This window comes from Myxine glutinosa, chromosome 13 (genome assembly GCF_964187855.1).
Source record: "Myxine glutinosa chromosome 13, kmMyxGlut1.1, whole genome shotgun sequence".
In the NCBI taxonomy this organism is placed as follows: domain Eukaryota; kingdom Metazoa; phylum Chordata; class Myxini; order Myxiniformes; family Myxinidae; genus Myxine; species Myxine glutinosa.
In genome coordinates, this window is record NC_136273.1 from 27,635,633 (window position 1) to 27,662,601 (window position 26,969).

The window sequence follows — 26,969 nt, forward strand, 5'->3', positions numbered from 1 at the left end:
GCACACCTGAGTTGGTGGTTAAGCGTGTGATTGGGTGTGCACAAGAGTGCACACCCATGGTTGTCACAGAGGATGTGACTGAGGAGTGGGCGCGAGGAGGTGTGTTGATGAAGTGTGCGAACGACGAGTGTGCGAGGAGGTGTGCGGTGGTCAGGTGTGTAACGAAGTCTGTGAGCGGAATGAGTGTACCTGGGTGGTGTGTAAGAGAAAGTGCAATAACGAAGTGTATGGAGACACCTGGATTTGTGAGTATGGGAAGAGTCGCGTGTGGGCGTGAGCATGTACGGGGAGCATCGACGTTGACCGGGGCAGCGTTTAGGCTGACGGATAGTCGACGCGAGCCCTCGGTCCGTGCCGGGCTTTGTGTACTGCGGGAACCGGCGAGGGTCGTAATCACGGCGGTTTCAAAAGAACCGCCATGCACGATCCGCGCCGGGCCCCACCCTGCCCGGTCGGTTCCGCGCTTTGCCAGGCAAAGCGGGCGGCCCGGTTTGAGGGGAGGTAGGAGGGGACGGAATGGCGCCCCCTTGTGGTTGCGGCGTTCCGGCCGGGCAAGATTGGGCCATCGGGCAGGAGACCGAAAGGCTCCGCGCCGAGGTGGACCTCGGAATCTCGGCCCGATGAAACCTCCTCCCCTGCATCGAGTGCCTGACGGACCCAACCGCAGTAGACGAACCACTAGCATTCATTGCTCGGCTTTGCGAAGCCGAGCTTCGAAAATGTAATGACGCACCAAGGCTCAAGTTTAATGGACATTTGGTAGGGATAGTGAATATGATTGGCAAATTGGATTGGCAAATTGGATTGGCAAATTTGATGGGCAAATTTGATTGGCAAAATTGGAAATTGACGGCAAAAGGTATATGGTGTAGAGGAATGGTAAATCCACCATTCCTCACATCATAAACAGGGCACATGAGCATTAGTTTATGGGGTGGCTGTGCAAACTAGCCCGGGAGGGTTAGGATAAAATGATAGGGATTTAGAGATGACTTTAGGAGACTTGAGATTTAAGTAGTGACATTGTACAGGTAGTAGGGGACGTAGGTAGATTAGCTAGTTGATAACGACGGGGGAGTGCTTAGTATAAGGGAAGACGGGGGGCACGAGTTTCAGAAGGGAGTAGTCAGATTAGATGATGCAGTGTATGATTGAGTAATTGTGAAAGTGTGTGATTGGCATTGTATTGAAGTGAATGGTTCTGGGAGGAAAGGAGGGTGCAGGTGGCACCAGGTGTGTGGGCACAGGTGTGCAAATACAGGTGAGAATGGTTGTGGGGAATAAATGGTCTGGAATGAATGGAGTATAGAATGGATGGTGTGGAGTGAGAGTGTGGGAAATGTTGAGTGGGGGTGCATGGTGCGAAGGTGTGAATGGGGGAAAGGTGGACCCCCTTCACGAGTACCCGGGGAGGGTAGTTTAAGAGTAGGTAGAGGGTATAGGTAAATTATGGTGGATATTGACGTCTGTGGTGCGTGTGTAGAATGGTGTTTGGATGGGTGCATTAGTAGAGTAAATTGGCTGGGCGTGTGGCCTGTTAGTGTCTATGGTTGAATGGGCACTCCGCCACTGCTAGTCTGTCGGCCAGGTGAGGCCGCAGGTAGGCTCTGGGAGCCAGTAGTGTTCAGTGGGGCCTGAGGATCCAGGGACGGACCCGGGTAGCCCGACGCCAGAGAGGGCGGTAGTGGGAAGAGAGCCAGAGGGCCTTCCCCAAGATAGGTTAGGGTAAGGAGCAGGTAAGCTCGGGAGGCAACTACAGTGGCGGAGGTGTGCATGTGAGCAGGCCTGCTGGGAGCGCCACATGACCCAGCCCTGAAATTGTGCAAAAGCACCGGGAGTTGAATCGGGGGAGTGAGACCCCAAATGGTGAGGGCCACAGATGGTCAGTGGGAATTGGTTTTTAGAACCGCATAGAGTAAAGTGGCCAATGGTTTGGCAGGGAAAGACCCCGGGTAGTGTAAAGAATGGTAAGGTCATTTAGAAGATAGGTAGAATGAAATCCCTTCGCACCATATGCAGCCACTCACCAAGGTGAGATAGAATCCACACCATGATGTTGTATTCGTAAATGTTTGGTTGGATTGGAAGACGCATCATGACGTAAGTGTGACATTGTGCTGTAATTCCATCTTTTCCTCCTTAGGAGGGATTGATGAGGAATTGGAATTGGGGGCAAATTTGGATTAGAGGGATTGGTAACCAATTTGGATTAGGGGAGATATGGGGAAGACGAGACAGTCGTGACGAATTTGTAAATGTGTAGAATTTTGTAAATATGGGGTAAGGGCAAGGGTAGGGTAGGTGACAGGGGGGGTGACGTACAGTAGGGACGAACTTTCTCTGCTCGCTCCCATGCGCACCTCACCTTGCATTACCTTGTATTAATGTGTACCCTTGCGACCTTGCCCCGATGCTTGCTGTGTCCTTCCTTCCCCACTCACGGCTTGTTCTTTTGGGTCCGGGGCGAATGCGCAGGTAGCCGCAGTTGTGTGCCCGAACCGCCGCTGCCTGCCTGCCTGGACCGGTACACCACTTTATGGACCACACGTTTTGTGGCCGCCCACCTTATGGACCACGGTTCTGTGGCCGAGCACCACACTGATGGACCTGGGGCCTGACCCATCTGCTAGGACCGGCCAGGATGGCCAGAGAAAGTCTTCGCTTGTGGACCTCGGTGAGGTGGCCCTAAGCCATGCAGGTGGACCACCTTTAGTTGGCCCCTGCTGGCCACAATTACAAAAAAAAAGCGGATGCGTTTTGTGCCCTATTTTTTACCACCAAATAGGCCACAAGTAAAGAAGAGGAAAGATCAAGGAAGAAACATCAAGAAACATCGGGCCGGCAGAGCAGGAGAAACAAGAACAAGGTCATCAGTTTGTTTTTATTGTGATGACTGTGGTGCTTTATTGTACTTATTGGTGCTTTGGTGCTCTTTTTGGTGAATTGTAATGCTCTTGTGCTCGGGGGTGCACTGCAATATCAATTGTGCATCCCCGGGCATGTGGGTATGGTGTATCGGTACAGTGCAGTGCATGCTCCTTTGTGCATTGTGCATCCCTCCTTCCTCTTTCAAAACACCTTTTTGTCTCCCAAAAGACAGGTCCTGGGTTTGCAGTGTACATAATTAGTGTCTTGTAAATAATGCTCCCCACCGGCTTTATGTGTAGTTTGGAAATAATTCCGTGATTCGGTTATCCTGTGGGCGTGAATCTGTTAGGTAGGATGCAACGCAGCAGGGGGACATACTTAATTGTTTTAAAACTGTCGCACTCAGGGTAAGGTTAATAGTAATAATAATAATAATAATAATGCATTTATTTTATATAGCGCTTTTCAGGAAGCCCAAAGACGCTTTGACAGAGTGCAAAACATAATGCATAGCAAAACATAAAGACAATTGCAAAAAAAGAAGAATCAATAGGGAAATATTCAAAGCACAAAGGAGGGAGAAGGAGAGGAGATAGTCAGGGGTTAGATGCTGTGGGTTAAATGTTGAATGCAGTGTTGAACAGGTGGGTCTTGAGTGATGTTTTGAATGTGGTGAGTGAGGAGGAGTCTCTGATGGTGTGAGGTAGCGAGTTCCAGAGGGTGGGAGCAGCGATGGAGAAGGCCCTGTCCCCCCAGGATCTAAATTTGGTCCGGATGGGGGGGGTCAGGAGGTTGGTACCAGCAGAGCGGAGGTTGCGGGTGGGAGTGTGTCTGGAGAGGAGGTCAGCCAGGTAGGATGGGGCCAGGTTATGGAGGGCTTTGTAGGTCAAGAGGAGGATTTTGTACTGGATTCTCTGGGAGATGGGGAGCCAGTGAAGCTTGTAAAGGACGGGGGTGATGTGGTCACGGGTCCGGGAATGGGTGAGTAGACGGGCAGCGGAGTTCTGAATGTATTGGAGTTTATTGGTGATTGTTGAGGGTGAACCATAAAGGAGGCTATTGCAGTAGTCCAGACGGGAAGTGATGAAGGCGTGGATGAGGGTTTCTGCAGCCACGGAGGAGAGGGATGGACGGAGACGGGCGATGTTTTTCAGGTGAAAGAAGGCTGTCTTTGTGATCTGTTTAGTGTATTTGTCGAAGGAGAGGGTTTGGTCAAAGATGATGCCAAGATTCCGGATGTGAGGGGAGGTGGATACTGGGAAACCGTCGATGTTGAGGGCAAAGTTATGGGTGGACTTGGTGAGCGTTTTTGGGCCAATGATGATTATTTCAGATTTATCACAGTTAAGTTTGAGGAAGTTGATTTGAAGCCAGGATTTTATTTCAGTGATGCAGTTTGTCAGGATAGAGTGGGTGGCGGTGGAGATGGACTTGGTGGAGATGAAAAGCTGGATGTCATCGGCGAAGCAGTGGAATTGGAGACCATGACGGCGGATTAAGTGACTGAGGGGGGACAGGTAAAGGATGAAGAGGAGGGGGCCAAGAACTGAACCTTGGGGGACACCTTGGGGGAGGGGAGCAGTGGGGGATTTGCAGTTATTGATGGAGATGAACTGACGTCTGTCAGAGAGGTATGATTTAATCCAAGAGAGGGCAGTGCCGGTAATGTTAAAGGTGGTTTCAAGTCGGGTGAGGAGGATGGTGTGATCGATGGTGTCAAAGGCGGCGCTGAGGTCGAGGAGGATGAGAATGTTGAGGTTGCCAGCGTCAGAGGAGAGGAGAAGGTCGTTGGTGATTTTGAGGAGAGCAGTTTCAGTACTGTGGTTGGAGCGGAATCCGGATTGGAATGTTTCATACAGGTTATTGGCAGAGAGGTGATGTTTGAGTTGAGTGGCTACTGCGCGTTCCAAAACCTTTGACAGAAAGGGTAGGTTGGAGATGGGTCTGAAGTTATTTAGGGTGTCAGGGTTTAGTCCAGGTTTTTTCAGAATGGGGGTAACAGCAGCAATTTTGAGGGATGGTGGGACGATGCCTGTAGACAGGGAGGAGTTTATTGTTGCAATGATAAGTGGAGAGAGAGCAGGAAGGGAGGCCTTGACAAAGCTGGAGGGGATGGGGTCAAGAGTGCAGGTGGCAGTTTTCATTCCGATGAGGAGTTCAGAGAGGTCAGTAGGGGAGACTGGGGAGAATTGAGACAGGGGATGGCAGGATAAGGGGGGGCAGGTGGTTTGAGGGGGAGCGGGTGCGGCGGTGGTCAAGCTGTTGTAGATGTTTTCAATTTTGCGTTGGAAGAATGAAAGGAAGGAGATGCAGTTGTCTATTGTGAATGACTGGGTGGTGGTGTTCAGGGGGCTGAGGAGTTTGTTTATTGTAGAGAAGAGTGCTTTTGGGTTTCCGGAGCCAGAGTGGATAATTTGAGAGTAGTAGGCGGAGCGGGCGCGGGAGAGGGCATCTTTATAGTGTTGTATGTGGTCCTTGTAGGCCTGGGAGTGAACTGTGAGACCTGTTTTATTGCGGAGTCTTTCAAGTTGGCGAGCACGAGTTTTCATCAGGCGGAGTTCAGGGGTAAACCAGGGAGCAGAATGGGTGAAAGAAACTGTTTTGGTTTTTATAGGCGCAAGTTGGTCAAGGCAGGTGGAGAGAGTGTGGTTGTAGTAGTCAGTGAGGTCAGAAGGGGTGTGGAGGTCAACGAAGGGAGAAGTGGACATTTTTTCAGAGAGGGTCGATGAGAATGAGGCAGGTGAAAGAGCGTTTAGCTTACGGAAGTTGATAGTGCGATAATGCCTTGGTGCTGGGGTGGGGATGTTGATGGTCAGAGTGATGGCTAGGTGGTCAGAGAGAGTGAGGTCGGAGCCAGAGAGATGGTGCAAAATTAGTCCAGTAGAGCAGACAAGGTCCAAAATGTGACCACGGTTATGGGTAGGAAAGTTGACATGTTGAGTGAGGTTAAAGCAGGTGAGTAAATCAGTGAAGTCAGTGGTTAGCGTGGAGTCAGTGGAGTCCATGTGGATATTGAAATCACCAAGGAGGAGGATTGAGGGGGAGAGGGAACATAGCTGGGTCAGAAAGTAGGAGAAGTCAGACAGGAATGATGGGTGTGGTTTGGGAGGGCGGTAGACAACAGCCATGACTGACTGTGTGTGACCAGAGAGTTTAAAAGCCAGGTGTTCAAATGATGGAGCAGATGAGATGGAGATGAGGTTGGTCTTGATGTCTTGTCGGTGAATAACGGCAATTCCACCACCTCGGCCCTCCGAGCGTGGTTTATTGATGTAAGAATATCCATTGGGTGTGGTGAGGTTGAGCGTGTAGTAGTCCAGTGGTTGTTGCCAGGTCTCAGTGAGACAGAGAAAGTCCAGTTTATTTTCCAGGATGTAGTCGTTCAGGATGAGGCATTTGTTGTTGAGGGACCGGGTATTGAACAGGGTGAGCTTGATGTTGTTTTGTACGGCGGGTATGAATCCAGGTGATTTGGCCAGGGTTCGCAGACAGGAGGTGCGATTTTGTGCGTTGTTGTGACCAGGTGTGTTGGGACGATGAGTGTGAGTGCGCTGAGCCGACCAGAGGATGGGGATGGAGTGACCTGATTGTAAATAAACAAACTTACGACCGGAGCCACGGTGAATGTACCTGGGTCGACGCAGGAGTCCATTCGATTTGATTGCAGAGATGCATGATGGGGTGGAGCAGGTTTTAAGCAGGAGAAGCCTTGCGGCGGAGTACCGCAGAGCCATGCCAGCAGGAGCGAAGGGACGAGCACGAGGCCAAGGGTGAGGAGGCGAAACAATCGACACAACCCACGGGAGTGGGCCCGAGGAAACAGCGAAGGAGCCGAGCAGGTGAAGCCAGGAGCAGAGCCGGGACCATGCAGAGGGCAGACAGGAGCGAAGAGACGAGCACGAGGCCAAGGTTGAGGAGGCAAAGTGGCAAATGCAGCGGCAAACGACCGCCGCCGCTAATCAAGATCACGGCGGCAAACCGCCACCACCGCCGCTGCAAACAATGGGCGGCACAACCCACGAGAGTGGGCCCAAGAAAATAGCGAAGGAGCCGAGCAGGTGAAGCCAGGAGCAGCAGAGCAGAGCCGGGACCGTGCAGAGGAAGACTCAATGGCCAAAAATCCGCCACGACCACCAGGAAAGCAAGATACGGACAATGGTCCAGTCAGAGAAGCGGCGAGCAAGTGACGCCAGCGTCCTCTCACGACCGGACCGGAAACGGAAGTTTTCAACGTAGAACCGGAAACGGAAGTAGTAGAGGGTTACTACACCTGTGTCACATTAAGTTAAAGTTATTTCGGGCCGGGACGGCCCTGGAGGAGAGACGGGTGCTGTGTTACGGTTTTTAGAACCTTCACTTTGTAAATTTTGGTAAATGTTCCCTTGTAAATAATCCCCTGTAAATATCCCCATTATTTGGCTAATATTAAAGATCGCACCCTAGTTAGTCCATGTACAACACGTAGAACACCATAGGACCTCTCTGTAGTTATCTCATTATTATGTGTTTTAGTTAAGGATCTGTTCCCAATAGTTGAATCTACGTTGCATTAATCAAATAAGATAGGCCCCTTCAATTATCCCCAATCATCTCTCTCTCTTCAAAGTGCAGTAGCGGTATGGCAGCGTTCGCTGCCCTTTGTTTTGGTTTGTTTGCTGGCCCCAAGCCACCATTACGCACGCGGTAATCTGGAGGAAAAAGGGGAGGAGTGGGTTCGAGCGCCAGGAACGAAGCGTGGCCTGTCAATGTCTCCTCAAGAGGTGGAGCCAGCGAGCCCTCGCCGGCCAACCAGGGCCGAGGTGAGCCGACCGGTAGGCGTGTCCTAGGAGCCGGCGGCTGGATCAGGAACACCCAATAAAAGCGGCTGGAAGGGACTGCTTCAAGAGATGAGTGCGAAGGTCCGAGATACGAGGTACCAGATGAGTCTACAGCTGAATCATAAGGCAGGAGAGTGGGTCCGTTGACGACGACAATACCACAGTATATTCGCATTGTCCGACCGCGTGAAACCGATATGTGCAGCTGCCGCCGGGTTTTGCCTCAAGCACGGAGCGCGACCTGGAGCGGACCTCGATGCTGTGCCATCTGCCCGGACCGTCCTGCCCTGCCATCTGCTTGGACCTTCTCCCCCTTCCAGCCACTCCTTCCTGCCATTCCCTATTCGTGTAAGTCTGTTTGTTCTGTCTGGGCATATGATAATATAAGACTGTTTTTAAGGTTGCCCTATGTCCTTTTATTTCGTCTCCTTGTATATTCCCTTCTTTCGTTTCCTCTTGTAGATATTAATAAATCATATTTGTTATTCGTATACCCTTCGTATTCTTTGCTTCCTCTCGTCTGATCGTCTTAGTCTTTTCCCCATTGAGTACTTGTGGCATGATTTGGCCAACCGCTTTAAATCGGGTTTATTTTGTTAACAGCTCGAGCTGCGGGTTGCTAAACCGCTCGGCAATCTTCCATCTTGTCCGCGGCTCGAGCAGAAGTATCGTCCTGCTTTGCGGAGAGGTTGGCGAAGGTATCTGGGACTCCATTGACCAGTCACCCTGGTCAACCTCAACCCCCGCAAAGGAGCGCGATATCTTCTAGGACTCGGACGGCCAGTGAAATAGACGAGGGGATTAAACACCCCTCGGTAAGGGGAGTGCCATAATCGAGATCCACAACAATATATACACACACACACACACACACACACACACACACACACACACACACACACACACACACACACACACACACACACACACACACACTACCAGTCAATATATATTGTTGCGGTTTTAGAACCCACACTCTTGTAAATATCCCATTATTAAAAGGTTTAAGGATGCATCCCCTAGTTAGGCCACAAGCAACACGTAGGCCACCATAGGACTTCAGTTATCTCATTAGTATGTGTTTAGATAAGGCCGTGTTCCCTATAGTTGAACCTGCGTTGCATCAATCAAATAATAAGTAGGCCCCATTCAGTCCATTTTACAAATCTCTCTCTCCAAGCGACGCCATTACGTGCCTACAGTCTGCCCTATGGCTTTCCCAAAGTGATACGCCCTTCTGCCAGCACTGGCAGCCTTCACTGCTGCCCATGAGCTCGCTCAACGCCACCATGAGACACGCGGTGAGGCCAGGAAAAAGGGGGTGGAACACCAATAAGAAGGTGTGGCATCACCAGCCATCAAGGGCGTGGACGGTGAGCCCTCACCAGCCAACCAGGGCTGAGGTGAGATCGCCGACAGGCGTGGTTTTTGGGGCGCGCGGAGCGATCTTTGCTCGCATGATATAAGCGCGAACGCAAAGCCCTTTGATGGACTCGGACTGGGACTTGGACTTGGACTTACTGTGGGAGAGAGCTCACCTTCACCACGGGACTTGCGTGCACACGGCATTGATCACAGAACTAATTGGGAGAGTGCACCTTATCAAAGGAGGACTTGAGAGAGAGAGAGCGTTTGGCACAAGTGTGCACGAATTACGTACGCAGCGTCCCAGCCTCCCCCGTTATATAAACTGTCCGCTCGCGTCCAAATACGCGCGGAGCTTCCTGCCGGGTTTCGCCCGCTGGACTGGAGCCGACTGGAGCCTGGACCCCATCGCCGGACCCTCTACCCGTTCCACCCTACCAGCTACAATCCCCGTGTGAGTGTGTATGTTTGTCTGGGGTCTTAAGGATAAGCCTGTTTTAAGACTGCCCTGTGTAACTGCTTCTTCCTCTTCCTATCCTGTACATCCTTTCGTTTCCTCTTCTTTCTGTACATTTGTGAATAAACCCATCTTTGTTCTTCCTACCTTCTGGTTTCCTCTCCATCCGATCGCATCCATCCTTTCTGTCATTGGGTAAACGTGGCACGATTGAAACCGCTGGAATCGGGTTTAGTCCCTGTTAACGGCCTGGATCGCGGCTCGCTATCCGCTCGGCGTTTCCACCAATAGCCGTGGTTCGGGCGGAAGTTATTTCCCTGCTTTACGGTCGGGTTAGTAATTAGGTATTTGGGACTAAATTGACCAATCACCCTACCTAATACCGACCGGAAGGAGCATATAACTTCCAGGACTCGGGTCGGCCACCTAAAAAGACAGGGGGATTAACCCCCCCCCCCCTTGATAAGGGGAGCACCAACGGCCGAGATCCGTAACAACTGGTGTCTGGGAGTGGGATTTGGGGCTCGAACCAAATTTTATATTTTGGACAAAAATTTGGTCAAAATTACGAGCGGCCGAAAGTTTATATAACATCTAAATTTTGAATCGTGCCATGGATAACCAAGGCGATCGGATGCCAGTGGGGGAAATAGAAGAAGAGTTAGAATCAACCCAGGATGCCAGGGAAGAAGTGGGAGAGATGGAGGAGGAAAGTGAAGAAGGTGCGGTTGTGGGGGTTGCAGGCGCACAAAATGGCGGCGCCTCGCACATGGCGGCAAGGGCCGCGCCCACTGCACAAATGGGGGTGGGCGACATGGAAGCCTTCATGGCGCAAATCAAGGCATGCTTCGTGGTGCAAAGTAAAGAAATAGATGAAAAGATGGACAAATCCAGGGAAGAAATGAAAGAAGGGTGAAATAATTTGGAGAACAAGATGGGAGAAATGAGGGCCAATAATGAGCAAGTGGGAAACCAAATTGGGGGATTAGATAGAAAAATTGGGGGATTAGACAGCAAATTTGAGGGATTAGACAGCAAATTGGGAGGATTAGAAAACATAGTAGGGGGCAAATTGAAGGACATGGGTGGTCAAGCCTGAGGGGTTAGCGAGGGGAGAAGCCAGGTATGCAATGAAAGCATTGGGGAGAGACAGAGACCGCAGATCGGGCGGAAAGGTTGCGGGGGTACGCGACGAGGTAGCGCGGCTTGAGGAACGCGGGGAAAGCGAGGCTGAGCAAGGCATAGTCACGTGGACGGGTATAGAAATCGCGACCCGGGGTATAGAGAAGCCGACGACCGCCAAATTAAAAGATTTTATTTTATTAGCGCCAGCGGTCGTCAAGTTGAATAAAGAAAATAAAAGCGAAGAAATAGTGGAAATTGGGTTTGAAGAGACAGTGGACTTAGGAAAGCACTTGTTGAAGGAAGAAATGGAATATGCCCAAAGTCTGTGTTCACATCGTGATGTCGTGCTGCATAACCAAATGGAAAGTTTGCAGGTGGTGGAGGAACGAAGAAGAGCTAGCGCCAAGGTGAGTAGGGTGCTGTATGGCACGAAAAGGTTTGGCGCGAGAGGATTTTTCGCGCGCTTGGGATCCAGACGTCACCAGGGTGCTCGTAGGAGGTCCGTGGTGCGCTGTGTGAATGGAAATGGCGCGCGTGAGTGAACGGCGCCAGAGCGCGAGTGTGTTACCGAGGGCGAGAGTGAATGCACAACAGAGGGTATGTGTGAGGGTGAGTGTGATACAGAGAGTGAGATGGATGAGGAGCGTGTGCGAGAATGCACACCTGGGATGGATGAGGAGCATGTGCGAGGATGCACACCTGAGTTGGTTGTGGCGAGTGTGTGGGGATGCACACCGGAGCTCGTGATTGGGTGTGTGACAAGAGATTGCACACCCATGGGTAAGGGTGCGCTGAGTGGGTGGATGCAAAAGTGCACACCCGGGAGTGTTACGGAGTGTGTAACGGAGGTGTGTGTGATGAAGGAGTGTGCGAGTAGGATGAGTGTGCAAGAAGGTGCGTGAGAGGGGTGTGTAATGGTGTGTGTGAGTGTGCCTGGGTGGTGTGCACGAGAGAGTGCGGTGGCGGAATTGACGGAGTGTATAGGATGTGTGAGTATGGGAAGAGTCGCGTGTGGATGTGAGAATGCGACTCAAGCATCGACGCTGACCGGGGCAGCACTTAGGCTGACGGATAGCCGACGCGAGCTCTCGGGGCGTGGTGCTCTTTGTGTGCTGTGGGGGCCGGCAGGGATCATTGCCGCATCGCTCCTGCAAGGAGCGCCGTGCACGATTCGGGCCGGGCTCCACCCTGTATGGTCGGTGCCGCGTCATAGCGGTGAACGGCGCGATTCCGGGGGAGAAAGGCCAGGTCGGACCTTCGCCCCCTGGCGGGGGCAGTGTTCCGACCAGGTGCGGTTGGGTCATCGGGCCGGAGACCGCAAGGGTCCGTGCCGGGATGGACCATGGAACCTCGGACCGAGTATGCCTCCTCCCCAGAACCGAAAATGCCGGACGGACCCAACCTTCAGGAGACTGACCATCCGCACGCATTGCCGGCTTTTCGAAGCCGAGCAGTGAAAATGCATTCCCGCACCGAGAGGCTCAGAGTAGTGGACTAGTAGTAATGGTGATAGTGATGTAGAGGGATGGTAGCTCTACCATCCCTCACATCCTTTTGGGGCAGAGGAGCAATAGATTATGGGGTGGCAGTGCAAACTAGCCCGGGAGGGTTAGGATAATGTATATGGACCTAGAGATGACCATAGGTGACCGAAAATTAAGTAGTGACTTGATACTGGTAGTGGGGACGTAGAGTAGAGTAGGTGGTTGATAATGACGAGGGGTGTGCAGTAGTTTAATGGGATGACGGGGAAGCACAAGTTTTAGGGGAAAAGCAGGTAGATTAAATGATGCAGTGTTAATGAGATTCCCGGTAGTGCTGGTGAAAAGAGGAATTGAGGGGCAATGCTCGTGAAGGATGTGTGTGTGTGTTAATGATGATGTGTGCATTGGCTTGCATGGTGTGCAAGTAGAGCATGGTGGTGTGGAATGAATGGTGTCGAGTGGGTAGTGTGGAATATGTGGCGTGGAGTGTATGGTGCGAAGGAGTGGATGGGGGAAGGATGGACCTCTTCACGAATACCCGGGGAAGGTTGGTTAAAGTTAGGTAGAGGGAGTAGGTAAACTTGGGTTGGATATTGGCATCTGTGGTGCTGAAAGTAGCAAAGTATTGCTTGATTGGGTGCGTAAGTGAAGTGGAATGGCTGGGCGTGTGAGCCTTTTAGTAAGAATGGTTAAATGGGCACTCCGCCACTGGTAGTCTGTCAGCCAGGTGAGGCCGCAGGTCGGCTCTGTGAGCCAGGTAGTAGAGTTCATTGGGGCCCGTGCATCCCGAGAGAGGACCCGGGTAGCCCGATGCCAGAGGGGGCATTAGTGGGGTAAGGGAGCCAAAGGGCCTTCCCCAGGTTAGGGTGAGGAGCTAGGTAAGCTCGGGTGGCAACTACAGTGGCGGAGGTGTGCAGGTGAGCGGACCTGCTGGTGAGCCACACGACCCAGCCCTGAAATTGTGCGAGGGCGCAGGGAGAAAATCGGGGGGAGTGAGACCCCAAAATTGGGAGAGCACCACAGTATGTGCAATGGGAATTGGTTTTTAGAACCACATAGAGTAAAGATGGCCAATGGTTTGGCAGGGCAAGACCCCAGGTAGAGTAACTGTGTTAATGTCATTTAGAAGATAGATAGGAGAAAATCTCTTCGCACCATCCGCATCCACTCACCAAGGTGATAGGACTCTACACCATGTTTTGCAGATATTTGGAATGAAAGACGCATCTTGACGTGGGTGAGACATTGTGTTTATTCCATCTCTCCCTCCTTAGGAGGGATTGATGACGAATTTGGTATTAGAGGGGATGGGAAAGACAAGACGGTAGAGACGAATTTGTAAATTGTGTAAATACGGGGTAGGGGCAAGGGTAGAGTAGGTGACATGGGGGGTGACGAACGCTAGGGACGAGCTTTCTCGGCTCGCTCTCCCGCGCCCCTCATCTTGCATTGCCGTGTATGATGTGTACCCTTGCGCCCTTGCCCCTGCTGATCTGCTTTGTCTTCCTTCCCCATTCATGAACCATGTTCTTTTGTGCCCGAGGGGAGTGTGCAGGTGCCGCGGGTTGTGCTGCCTGCACCCTTGCTGCCTCCTGCCTGCACTGATGCACCATATGGACCACACGTTCTGTGGCCTGGCACCACTTATGGACCACATGTTCTGTGGCCTGGCACCACTTATGGACCACACGTTCTGTGGCCTGGCACCACTTATGGACCACACGTTCTGTGGCCTGGCACATCTGCTGGGACCGGCCATTGTTGCCAGCGGTATCTGGCTTGCGGACCACTGTTTTAAGTGGCATCTATGCGCGGCAGTGGACCACCTGAGTTGGCCCTGCTGGCCATATAAATAATAAAAAGCGGACGCGGTGTGTGCCCTTTTTATTAATGAATAAATAACATCAAGCAAGAAGATCAAGCCAGAAACATCGGCCCAGCAGAGAAGAAGAAGACACCATTTATTATTTTAAAGTGTTTTTGTGCCTTTTAATTTTTGGTGCTTTTCGTGCATTTTCATTTTGGTGCATTTCTTTATTATGGTGCATTCATTTAATGGGTACATATGGTATGGTGTATCGGTGCAGTGCATGGCAATGGCATTTCCCCCTTCTCAAAACATCTTCTCTTTTCCCACAAAAGACAGGTCCTGGGTTATAGTTGTAAATTATAATTAATAATTAGTGACTTGTAAATAATGCTCCCCACCGACTTCATGTGTAGTTTGAAGACCATTCCGTAATTCAGTAAATTGTGGGCGTGAGTCAGTTAGGTAGGATGCAACGCAGCAGGTGGGACATATCCAGTGTTAAAACTGTCGCACTCAGGGTGAGGTTAAAAGTAGAGGGTAACCACACCTAAGTGTCACACTAAGTTAAAAGATAGTCCTTTTGTTTCGGCTCGGGACGAGCCTGGAAAAGGGGGGGGGTGGTGCAGTGTTGCGGTTTTAGAGCCCACACTCTTGTAAATATCCCATTATTAAAAGGTTTAAGGATGCACCCCCTAGTTAGGCCACAAGCAACACGTAGGCCACCATAGGACTTCAGTTATCTCATTAGTATGTGTTTAGATAAGGCCGTGTTCTCAATAGTTGAATCTGCATTGCATCAATCAAATAAGAAGTAGGCCCCATTCAGTCCATTTTACAAATCTCTCTCTCCAAGTGACGCCATTACGCACCTACAGTCTGCCCTATGGCTTTCCCAAAGTGATACGCGCTTCTGCCAGCAGCGGCAGCCTTCGCTGCTGCCCGTGAGCTCGCTCAACGCCGCCATAAGACACGCGGTGAGGCCAGGAAAAAGGGGGCAGAACGCCAAGAAGAAGGTGTGGCATGTCAACCAGCCATCAAGGTCGTGGCCGGTGAGCCCTCACTAAGCCAAACAGGGCTGAGGTGAGATCGCCGACAGGCGTGGTTTTTGGGGCGCGCGGAGCAATCTTTGCTCACATGATATAAGCACGAACGCAAAGCCCTTTGACGGACTCGGACTTACTGCGGGAGAGAGCTCACCTTCACCACGGGACTTGCATGCGCATGGCATCGATCACAGAACTAATTGGGAGAGCGCACCTTATCAAAGGAGGACTTGAGAGAGAGAGCGTTTGGCACAAGTGTGCACGAATTACGTACGCAGCGTCCCAGCCTCCCCCATTATATAAACTGTCCGATCGCGTCCAACTACGCACGGAGCTGCCTGCTGGGTTTCGCCCACTGGACTGGAGCCGACTGGAGCCTGGACCCCATCGCCGGACCCTTTACCTGTTCCACCCTACCAGCTACAATCCCCGTGTGAGTGTGTATGTTTGTCTGGGGTCTTAAGGATAAGACTGTTTTAAGACTTCCCTGTGTAACTGCTTCTTCCTCTTCCTATCCAGTACATTCTTTCGTTTCCTCTTCTTCTCTCTGTACATTTGTGAATAAACCCATCTTTGTTCTTCCTACCTTCTGGTTTCCTCTCCATCCGATCGCATCCGTCCTTTCTGTCATTGGGTAAACGTGGCACGATTGAAACCGCTAGAATCGGGTTTAGTCCCTGTTAACGGCCCAGATCGCGGCTCACTATCCGCTCGGCGTTTCCACCAATAGCGGTGGTTCGGCGGGAGTTAATTCCCTGCTTTACGGTCAGGTTAGTAATTAGGTATTTGGGACTAAATTGACCAATCACCCTACCTAATACCGACCGGAAGGAGCGTATAACTTCCAGGACTCGGGTCGGCCAGCTAAGAAGACAAGGGGATTAACCCCCCCCCCCCCATTCCCCCCTGATAAGGGGAGCGCCGACGGCCGAGATCCGTAACAATATATACATATATACAGTAATTTGTATAAGAGAGCCGTTGGTCTGTTTGTCTATCTGTATGAAATCATTTTTCTCAGAGATGGCTGAATGGATCATCGTCAAACTTTCAGAGGTTAATCAGTTACTGCTTGGGAGTGTTTTAGGCAAAAAAAAAAAAAAAAAAAAAATTCGTTTATTGGATTAAAAAAATTAATAAATCGCTCTGTAGTGCTTAAGCCTTTTTGATTAATGACAGTTATATACAATTACACATTCGCATAAATAAACACAAATCAATCACCAAACATTTGAACACAAATAATAAAACAATTCCAGAAGCGGTCGAAGTTGGTGTTAAGGCTTCTTCTTCTTCCTGCACATCATCATACTTAACTCAGAAACGTGATGAACGGCACATTCACCAGAATATATTCAACGAAAAGGTGAAATGATGATTTGACATTTGTGATGGATTCTGATTGGATGCAATTGCTTTTCCATTATATTTGCCCTCATTTCAAATACTAGGGCATGCCCGTACTATATATATAGGACGTGCCCGTGCCCGTGGGTGCCCGTTCCTTGCCAAAAAAAAAAAAAAAATGTCTTCGCCCATGCATGCATGGGCGTGCCCATGGGCCCATGGGCGTGCCCGTAAGTGCGTGATGTGACCGTACAATGAATGTATCGTCCCGACGCCGCAGCTCGGATGGCGCTGCAGTTAATCGGGCCCCCAAATTCCTCATCGACGATAACTAAACAATATATTATATGAATCGCACCGTACATACCTCCTTCTAGATCTTGTTCTTGTCTTGATATACTCACTCAGGCTCACTCTATCACGACTGAGTCCTCCCAGCTCCTCCAAATGGCGCCCGCTAGCCGCTACGTAAGTCCGGAAGTGACGTCCTCATTTGACTGTCCGGAAGGTCGCATATCGCAGGAAAGCGAAAGAATCGCAAATTAGTTTTAATTAGTTTTAAAACATAGTTTAACGCCAACATAGCGCCAACATAGTTTGCCGACGGGAAATAAATGAATACGCTCTCAAATGTGCCATCCGAGGCAGAGTCTGTTCGCCACGTTCGGCACACGTGATAGCTCGCTGCTCTCTGATTGGTTGAATCGTTTTTTGGACATAGCTCGGTAACTACTTCTGTGATTAATTTAAAACCTTGAAAAGGCACATCCTCGGGTCCCCAGCAATATACCTGGCAAGTTTCAAGTATATCGGACCCGTGGTTGTCGAGAAACAGCGGTCACAGACAAACAAACACACACACACACACACACACACACACACACACACACACACACACACACACACACACACACACACACACACACACACATACATACAGAGATTGCTGGAATTATAGATAGATGTTAATGTTTCTTTTTCGCTTGAGCAACGCTGGGTACTCCAGCTATAAACACCTTTATAGCTCATTCAGGGGTCGCTGCCTCATTCAGGGGTGTGGGGAACCAGGAGGGCGGCATCAATTCTCTATGTAAATGTGTACCATGTAGCACCACCTGGTGATGATGGCAGACGGTATTACAATTTCCTTTTTCTGCCTGTGCAGCACTGAGGTTATGAAGCACTCCTTGCACGGGAAAAAATTTCCTCCTTCTCTTCCCCCCCCCCCCTCCCCCAAAGCAGGGGGGCCTGTCAAAGCCGCCCCCCCCCCCCCGCAATACCGGGTACTCCTGCTAGTATATACGAGTATATATATATACAGTGACGTGAAAAAGTAAGTACACCCCATGTAAAGTTTTGACTTTTTCAACATATATCAACATGCAGCTATTTGATCTTCATTTCAACAATATTGATAGATAAAGGTGATATAATCTATCTATAATTCCAGTAATCTCTGTGTGTGTGTGTGTATGTGTGTGTGTATGTGTGTGTGTATGTGTGTGTGTATGTGTGTGTGTCTGTGTGTTTGTCTGTGTGTTTGTCTGTGACCGCTGTTTCTCGACAACCACGGGTCCGATATACTTGAAACTTGCCAGGTATATTGCTGGGGACCTGAGGATGTGCCTTTTCAAGGTTTCATATTAATCGGAGAAGTAGTTACCGAGCGATGGCGATTTATTTACCAAACTAATCACAGAACAGGTTGCGGGGTAGGCCAGCCAATCACAGAACACGTTGTTGCGTAGGCGTGGCCGATGTGAATTCGAGGCATAGCGGGCGCCATTTGGAGGAGCTGGGAAGACTCAGTCGTGATAGAGTGAGCCTGAGTGAGTATATCAAGACAAGAACAAGATCTAGAAGGAGGTATGTACGGTGCGATTCATATAATATATTGTTTAGTTATCGTCGATGAGGAATTTGGGGTCGGAATGGGTGATCGGCCTGGGTGACTGGGTCTCGACTAGATGCTGGGCCGCACCAAGGAACGGGCACCCACGTACGGGCACGTCCTAGTATAACAAATATCATGAAACATTTACATTTTGTAGTTCATTGTATAATTTAAATGAACATAAATGCAAATTTTGCATGTGGAAAAAGTAAGTACACCCCTACATTTATCACTACTTCAAATACCTAAAATTAGAATCAGGTGCACCAGCTCAGGTGCAAATGATTAGAACATCGTTAAAGAGGATCTTGGAGGAACCTGTCTTATTTAAACCTCAGACATTTAGTTTGGTTTGCTCTTTGTTGTTGAAGTGTGCGGCGTCACCATGCCTAGATCAAAAGAGCTCTCTGAGGCCTTCAGAAAGAAGGTTATAGATGCCTACGAGTCTGGGAAGGGATTTAAAAAGATCTCCAAACAATTTGAAATCAATCATTCGACTGTCCGGAAGATCATCGACAAGTGGAGAAGATTCCAAACAACTGCCAACTTGTTCAGGCCAGGCCGCCCCAGCAAGTTCAGCCCGAGAGCGGACCGCAAGATGCTGAAAGAAGTCTCTAAGAACCCCAGAATGTCATCACGGGACCTACAGGTAGCTCTTGCCACTGTTGATGTCAAAAGTGCACGAGTCTACCATGAGAAAGAGGCTGCACAAATTTGATCTACATGGGAGGTGTGCCTGGAGGAAACCTTTGCTGTCCAGAAAGAACATCAGGGCAGACTAAAGTTTGCCAATGAACACCTCGGCAAAGACCAGCACTTCTCGAACAATGTGCTCTGGACAGATGAGTCAAAGGTAGAGCTATTTGGCCACAGTACCAGAAGACATGTTTGGCGAAAACCAAAGACAGCATTTGACCACAAGAACCTGATACCAACTGTAAAGCATGGTGGTGGAAATATTATGGTTTGGGGCAGCTTTGCTGCATCGGGGCCTGGGCAGCTCACCATCATAGAATCCACTATGAATTCTTCATTGTACCAGAGGGTGCTTGAGGATAATATGAGGCCATCTGTCGGAAATTTGAAGCTCAACCGAATGTGGACCTTGCAACATGACAATGATCCTAAACATACCAGTAAATCCACCAAGGAATGGCTGAAAAGAAAGAAATGGAGGGTTCTGGAATGGCCAAGTCAAAGCCCGGATCTAAATCCCATCGAGATGTTGTGGGGGGATTTGAAACGAGCTGTGCATGCAAGAAACCCCTCAAACATCGCACAGCTGAAAGAATTCTGCATGGAGGAGTGGGCAAAAATTTCTCCCAGTCGATGTCAGAGACTGGTAGACAGTTATAGGAACTGCCTACTTGAGGTTGTTTCTGACAAAGGGGGCAATACCACCTATTCGAGCCAAGGGTGTACTTACTTTTTCCACATGCGAAATTTGCATTTATGTTTATTTAAATTATACAATGGACTACAAAATGTAAATGTTTCATGATATTTGTTATATTATACCACCTTTATCTTTCAATATTGTTGAAATGAAGATCAAATAGCTGTATGTTGAAATATGTTCGAAAAGTCAAAACTTTACATGGGGTGTACTTACTTTTTCACGTGACTGTATATATATATATTGTTGGTGTCGAGGTATGCACACTGACATCTGATCTGTCTAGCCTGGATACGAATCCCGACTGAGCTGTCTTCCTGGCGTTTCACAGCCCACGGTGTCCTTCGCATAGAATATGAGAGTTATCACCAGCACCCCGAACAGATTCCTGTCTGGAGTGAGTCGCAAGTTATTTGGTCTCTTCACACCAGGGTACACTGTTTGCCATCTCAGTGTGCGGTTGGTTTCTAAGCAGCAGGTTGTAACTTACAATAAACATGTTTACCAGGTGGTTCATGTTTTGTGAGAATGACCTTCTTCAGATATGAAGGGCAGCCTCTACATCGGTATGACAAGATGGAGAGTTAGCTTTGCTACATTTGATCACCAATTGCCTCGGCAGTGATGTTGTAACTATGTATCTATAATGGAGCAGATATATATATATATACATATATATATATAATGGTATCTGTAATCTGGTTCTCCAACCTAATGAGCGGACAACATGACGTCATCGCCATGCACGTCCGCCTTGCCTGCAAAGTTCCAGAGGAACCATCTAAGGTAAGGAACCAGAGGAACGTAATGACGCACCGCTAGATGGTTCCTCTGGAACTTTGCAGGCAAGGCGGACGTGCATGGCGATGACGTCATGTTGTCCGCTCATTAGGTTGGAGAACCAGATTACAGATACCATTATTAGTAACTCCCAACCGCAACCAGGTCGACCCCATATGATGAGTGGATACCAGAGATAACGTTACCGCGTGGCAGGCGGAGCTTATCGCTCCCAGCAAGGTGCAGCAGCAGCTGTATGGGACACCTTGCTGGCGGTTCTCCACTGATGATATGAAGGTCGCATAGTGACTGATATATATATATATATATATTTATATATATATATATACATATCCCTGTGGCAAAATTGCAAATGGCGGCTTCTGTCATTGAGCCAGCAAGCTGGGAGCAACAATTCACATTTATTGCCACATCTGATGCAATTTAAATGCTCTAATATCGACGAGGTGCTCCATTTGAAACTGTGTTCAATATGTAGTTTTTTGATGCTTAGGGTCCAAAATAAAAAATTGAGTTGGTGTCAGAGTCAGTGACCAATTGCAAATTTATAGTTCGATACAGAAGAAATGACGCCACCTTTGGTGGTGGCTGGTATTACACAACATCTTCCTTTATCTTCTTCCTTTTTGATTGAACCTTCTAAAAATAATGTTGTGATCAATTTTTAAAAAAATTAAAAAATTATGAAGTGCATTTCCCAGACTGTGAGGCAGCACATTTCACACCAAAGGCGGACCGAGAAGGTTACGATAATTCATGGACTTGTGTGTGTGTGTGTTTGTCACGATACTGCTCCAACAGTTCTGGGCCGATTACATCCAGACGCATGATCCCAATTAGTGTACAAGGGTGTTTTTTAATATATTGTTGCGAATATGGAATTTGGCCTCCATATCCGCTTGTAAATATTCCCCTATTTCTCCAATACTCCCCAACTTTCCCCAATCCCCCATTCCCTAGTCCCATTGCATGTAAATAACACTCTGTAGAACCGACCTTCCCCTTTTTTCCCCCCATTAAATGTCGTGCCCAGGTCCCACCGCAACACACGTAGACAACTATAGGACGTCTTCCTAGTTATTCTTAATCTATGTCAGTTAAGGACTCGTTTCCATTAATTCTGACTCTTCGTTGCACCAGAATGTGATTATATGGCATCAGTAGTGAGTTTAGGACCTTTCCCATACCTCCTTCCATCTTCTTCCCCAACAATTACAACAACAACAGAGGAGATGGCGGCGGCGCGGGGGAGGATGCGTCCTCACACCGGCTCGATTAGCGCCATTGACCACGCGCTCCACGGGGTTACCACGGAGGGGCTGGCTGTCAGCTCCTCCTCAAGGGCGGAGCCTGGTAACCCCCCGCACCCAATCAGAAGGGCGGACCGATTCCATCTGGGGCGGCGCTAGCGAGCCGAGGGCGTGTCACTCCCCGCCGGATATACGTGGCGACTTACCGGAAGTAAGAAGAGATGCGCCCCCAGCTGGAGAAAGAGGTACCTGCGAGCGCTGAGTCAGATGTGCCCCGCCTGAGAAAGAACGTTGCCTGCGATCGCTGAGAGAGAAAGACCCGCCTGAGAAAGAACGTTACCTCCGAGCGCTGTGACCTCCCCGCATCTTTGGACCGGACCGAACCGTGTGGATTCTGCCCCGAGCCCAGGCGCACCTGGAGCCATCGCTATCTGCCTTTCCCAGCCATCAATCCCCGTGTGAGTCAGCCTTGTCCCGTTTACCTGTCGTCTGTTGGGGTCAATATAAGAGTGTGTCTAAGTGCCCGTCTTCCTGTGATATACCTCTAGCCCCTGTAATCTAACCTTTTCCGTACGAATATAATTGAGAATCGAAACATTGGTGTCTGTCATTATAATTCAGCCGTGTGTCTTCTTTTTCCTTATTGAGCCAGCGTGGCGCGGCTTCGTCAACGTTCGAGTACAATCGGGTAATTTGTGCGGACACGACGGCCATTCCGCTCGGCCCACCTTAACATCAAAGTCGTGTCTGTAACAATATTTTCCGGGTTGTCTTGGGGGATGTGGGGGGAAAGCAGATTCTCTATGTAAATGTGTATCGTGTAGCGCCACTCCAGGTGGGAGAGGGTATTACAAGTGCCACCCTTTACCCATCCTTTACCCTTTACCGAAATCCCATCCCACAGTATTCCTGGCCCCCACATTTTCCAGTGCAGTGAGGTGTTTTGATTTACGCAGCGAGATGTATCGGATGCATCATGATAAACCAGACTTCACATGGCATGGGCCGTTAGCGATGATGTGCAAATTCCGTGATCAATGAAACAATATGGATTTGATAGATGAGCGGTGACTCTCAATCCAATGCGACTCTGTCTATTTACGACGTACTAAGTAAAATAGCAGATTATTTTTAACCCCCCTATTCCTTTTTTCATTTTCTTTAAAATTGTGCAATTCTCCCTCCTCTCCTCCCTCACCTCCAGACCATCTTTCCCTTTTCTCCCCAATCTTTATGCACCCTCCCCTTCCCTCGCATCTTCCTTTTTTCACTCACCGACCCCACCTCAGATCCTCATATCCGAAGTAAACAGCTTGAAACCACCTGACCGCAAGACCTTAGCTCAAGGGTCGACGGACCAGAATGTTCCAATCGAGAGGGAATAATAAATTATTTGTCGAGCCAGGTGTGCAGATATTATTCCGTTTTGCTGAAAACATTTTTTGATGCGACATTGCGTTTACATCATCACACGGCTGGTACCTGCCAGGAAACCTGGAATCAATCACCATGGTGATGCTTCATCGACAGTCACGATTCTCTCCATTTTCATTCCGACAGGACCGTTTAAATCACAATTACGGCATGTCTGCTGCAGACACCGCGCTGATTGATTATTGTGGGACAGGTACGCACAGGTAGGGGCACTGCGATTCTTTCTGTAAAGTTACAGAAGCCCATATGGTTATCTCTGGCAGGTTATTACAAGCCAATCTCTCAGGGTCGGGTTCACGTGATCAGGCTAAACTTGTTTCCAACGATCTTCGATTGGTCGTTCAGAGAAATGAAATGATGCTCTCAGTTCTGCTCTGCTGACAGTGGAGTTCTTCCTTCCATTGCAAGAGCCTGCTCGCATTGTGATCACGTGATTGGCATCTCTCAAGAGTTCACCTGTTCTCATGACATGTGATGCAACCGCAAGCAACACAACCTCTTTCACCCAATGTCGACCCCACGTTGCTGCATAATTCTTCCAAAGAGGAGGAAATGTTAAAATCGTCAGGTAAGAAACATAATAGGTAAAGATCACGTGGGTAATACCAAAAAAATTTCCCCCAATATTCGCGCACTATTAACGGTGCAGAGGTGTTTGTCATAGGTCGGAATGGGATGGGAGACGGGGCAGGGGTGGGGCGTTGGGGTTTAGGGGGGCAAGGAGTATGGGGGGTCTGGGGGTACAGGGGGCAGGGGTTCCAATAGTATATCGTGATGTATGATCTCCGAAGGGACCACCAGTAGTCGCCGAAGTGCACTCTCCATGCGGCAACGCCGCGAAAAATCGACTTTTTGTCCGAATGCAACAGCAATTGAGCAAAAACAATCGCAGGCAATGGGTTATTAAGGGCGCACGCATGGTCGACAGAGGAGGAGGGAGCATGAGGCTGAATGTGAGAGCCGGTGCAGGTGTGGTTATGGCCTATGGGTGGTGGGAATTTAGAGTGCGATGGAAGGATCGCATCGAGGTTGCATGCGATTGTGAAGAATTAAACACATTGTGGGGATAGGATCGAGGTTGCATGTGGTTGTGAGAATTAAACATTTGGGGGATCGGATCGAGGTTGCATGCGAACGTGAGAATTAAACACATTTTGGGGGATCGGATCGAGGTTGCATGCGATCGTGAGAATTAAACACATTTGGGGGATCGGATCGAGGTTGCATGCGATCGTGAAGAATTAAACACATTGGGGGGATAGGACCGAGGTTGCATGTGGTTGTGAGAAGTAAACACATTGGGGGGGATCGGATCGAGGTTGCATGCGATCGTGAGAATCAAACACGTTGTGGGGAACGGATCGAGGTTGCATGCGATCGTGAGAATTAAACACATTTGGGGGATCGGATCGAGGTTGCATGCGATCGTGAGAATTAAACACATTTGGGGGATCGGATCGAGGTTGCATGTGGTTGTGAGAAGTAAACACATTGGGGGGAATCGGAACGAGGTTGCATGCGATCATGAGAATTAAACACATTTGGGGGGATCGGATCGAGGTTGCATGCGATCGTGAGAATTAAACACGTTGGGGGGAACGGATCGAGGTTGCATGCGATCGTGAGAATTAAACACATTAGCGGGATCGGATCGAGGTTGCATGTGGTTGTGAGAAGTAAACACATTGGGGGGGATCGGATCGAGGTTGCATACGATCATGAGAATTAAACACATTGGGAGGGATCGGATCGAGGTTGCATGCGATCATGAGAATTAAACACATTGGGAGGGATCGTATCGAGGTTGCATGCGATCATGAGAATTAAACACATTAGCGGGATCGGATCGAGGTTGCATGTGGTTGTGAGAAGTAAACACATTGGGGGGGATCGGATCGAGGTTGCATACGATCATGAGAATTAAACACATTGGGAGGGATCGGATCGAGGTTGCATGCGATCATGAGAATTAAACACATTGGGGGGGGGGGGGGGGGGGGATTGGATCGAGGTTGCATGCGATCATGAGAATTAAACACATTGGGGGGGGGGGGGGGATCGGATCGAGGTTGCATGCGATCGTGAGAATGAAAAACACTGAGTATCGCGTCGAGGTTGCATGCGATCGTGCACATCGGTGGAATCGCGGAGGCTCTGCCAGGCAGGCAGAGGGATCACGGTGCCGACGGAGGAGCAGATCGGAGGAGGAAGGTGGGGTGGATCTCAGGTCGAGGTACATATCTATATACACCGAGAGACGAGCAAGGTCGACCTTACCGTTGTGAGAGGGTGCACCATTTGCTCTCGCACGAGCTCATGTCTCGATCGTGCTCGCGTTCCCCTCTGGCTCTGCGAATCGGTTAAATATCAGGACTGCGTGGAAATTGGGTGGGAGGGGCGACTCGGGAGGTTGGGATCATGGCTGTGCGAGATGTTTAGAGCCTGAGATAAATGCTGCACGTGTATCCACCACACCCATCGCCCAAAATAGTGCCCCCTCCACCTCTCCATCCCCTAAACCAACACCCCCATAATTGGTCTCCGAAGTGGTATTCCAGTCCGTCACGTGCGTTTGATGCATTATATTTATTTATTTATTTATATATAAATATATCAACGTGGAAATCAGCGAAGGAAGCTTTGACCTTTAACCTTTACACATAAGCTTTCTGGTGCAGTTCCTGCTTATTGCAATTCTGATCACTTCGTTCCAACCAGACTCCTTGAGGCTTCATCGCTACATTGTAATGGAAGAGCTCCGACTTCCATGAAAACATCCAATAAGCACATCCCAAATCGTTCTGTGTAATTCCACAAATATTCCCAAATAACTGTGAAAACAACGTCAGTAAGCAAGAATCCTTAGTTATCAAAACAGTTTCCTTCCTTTTGTTGTTTCCTTCCCTTTTTGGGGAAGGGGGGAAGGGAGGGAGGGGGAGGAAGAATTAAAACCACAGCATTCCCAAACCCAAGTTGTTCTCTAAAAACGTTCAGTATTATATCTGTCACTTAAAAAAGCCAATCAATTACCCAGACTAGAAGGTCAAAGGGCATGGTACGTGCTGACCTGCGCTCGTGGGGAAAAAGGGGGCAGGAAGGGGACGAATGGGGGGGGGGGGGGGGGGAACTCACACAAAGATGGCTCAATATTCTCGCTGGAATTATTGGATGAAAAATTCCAAAATAACAGCGCCCTCTTGTGGGCAAACATTTCGGTCGACGTCATCACGATCGAATTACGACTTGTTGCTATGAATACGGAATCGAGCTCCAAATCCTGGGTTTGAGCCCAACTTCGACAAACCATGCCCGTCCAGGTGAAAACGTGCAAACGGGGCACCGTATGATCACGTGATGCCACGTACCCCGGCGCATAATGTCCGAGGAGAGTCAAAAAGTTTGTTTTCAGTTTCAAAATTTCAGACGTTCCAGAATTCCCACAGGTCAGGTGCAGATCAGGTAGAACATTTATCCTTGAGCTGTCGAGTGCAGGTTCGATTCCAGACCAGGCTGCAGGTAAACTTGGCGGATTGGTCTGCATTGGCAAGGTGTTTCATCGAGGTGGACATTCCCGATAGATGATATCCGTTGAGCCGGATGTCCCGTCTGTTAGAATTCGTTTGTGGACATTAAAAATAAAGATCCCACGGTGTCTTTCGACGAAGAGTCGGCGAGTTATCGCCGGCACTCCAAACCAACTAGAATTTCCTTACAATAGTATTGCGTCATCAGAACAGCCAGCCAACCCTCAAAAATGATGCAACCAGCGAACGGAATGGGTAATCGAATCCCAGTTGGAATATGCAATCCCTAACGACATGTACGTAACAGGCTTTTTATTTGGAAAATCAACATTTAAAGGATCGAGCCTGAAGGCC

At 49.3% G+C, this 26,969-nt stretch overlaps 1 protein-coding gene across 1 annotated transcript in view; it reads right to left on the minus strand.

Annotated features, from left to right (window-relative positions):
* Positions 1-25,481, minus strand: part of GARNL3 (GTPase activating Rap/RanGAP domain like 3) — a 156,175-nt gene extending 130,694 nt beyond the window's left edge. The window contains exon 1 of the mRNA XM_068134047.2: positions 25,369-25,481. Coding sequence (XP_067990148.2) covers positions 25,369-25,409 — 41 coding nt within the window. The 5' untranslated portion in view covers positions 25,410-25,481. The remainder of the gene's footprint in view (positions 1-25,368) is intronic.
* Between the last annotated feature and the right edge of the window lie 1,488 nt (positions 25,482-26,969).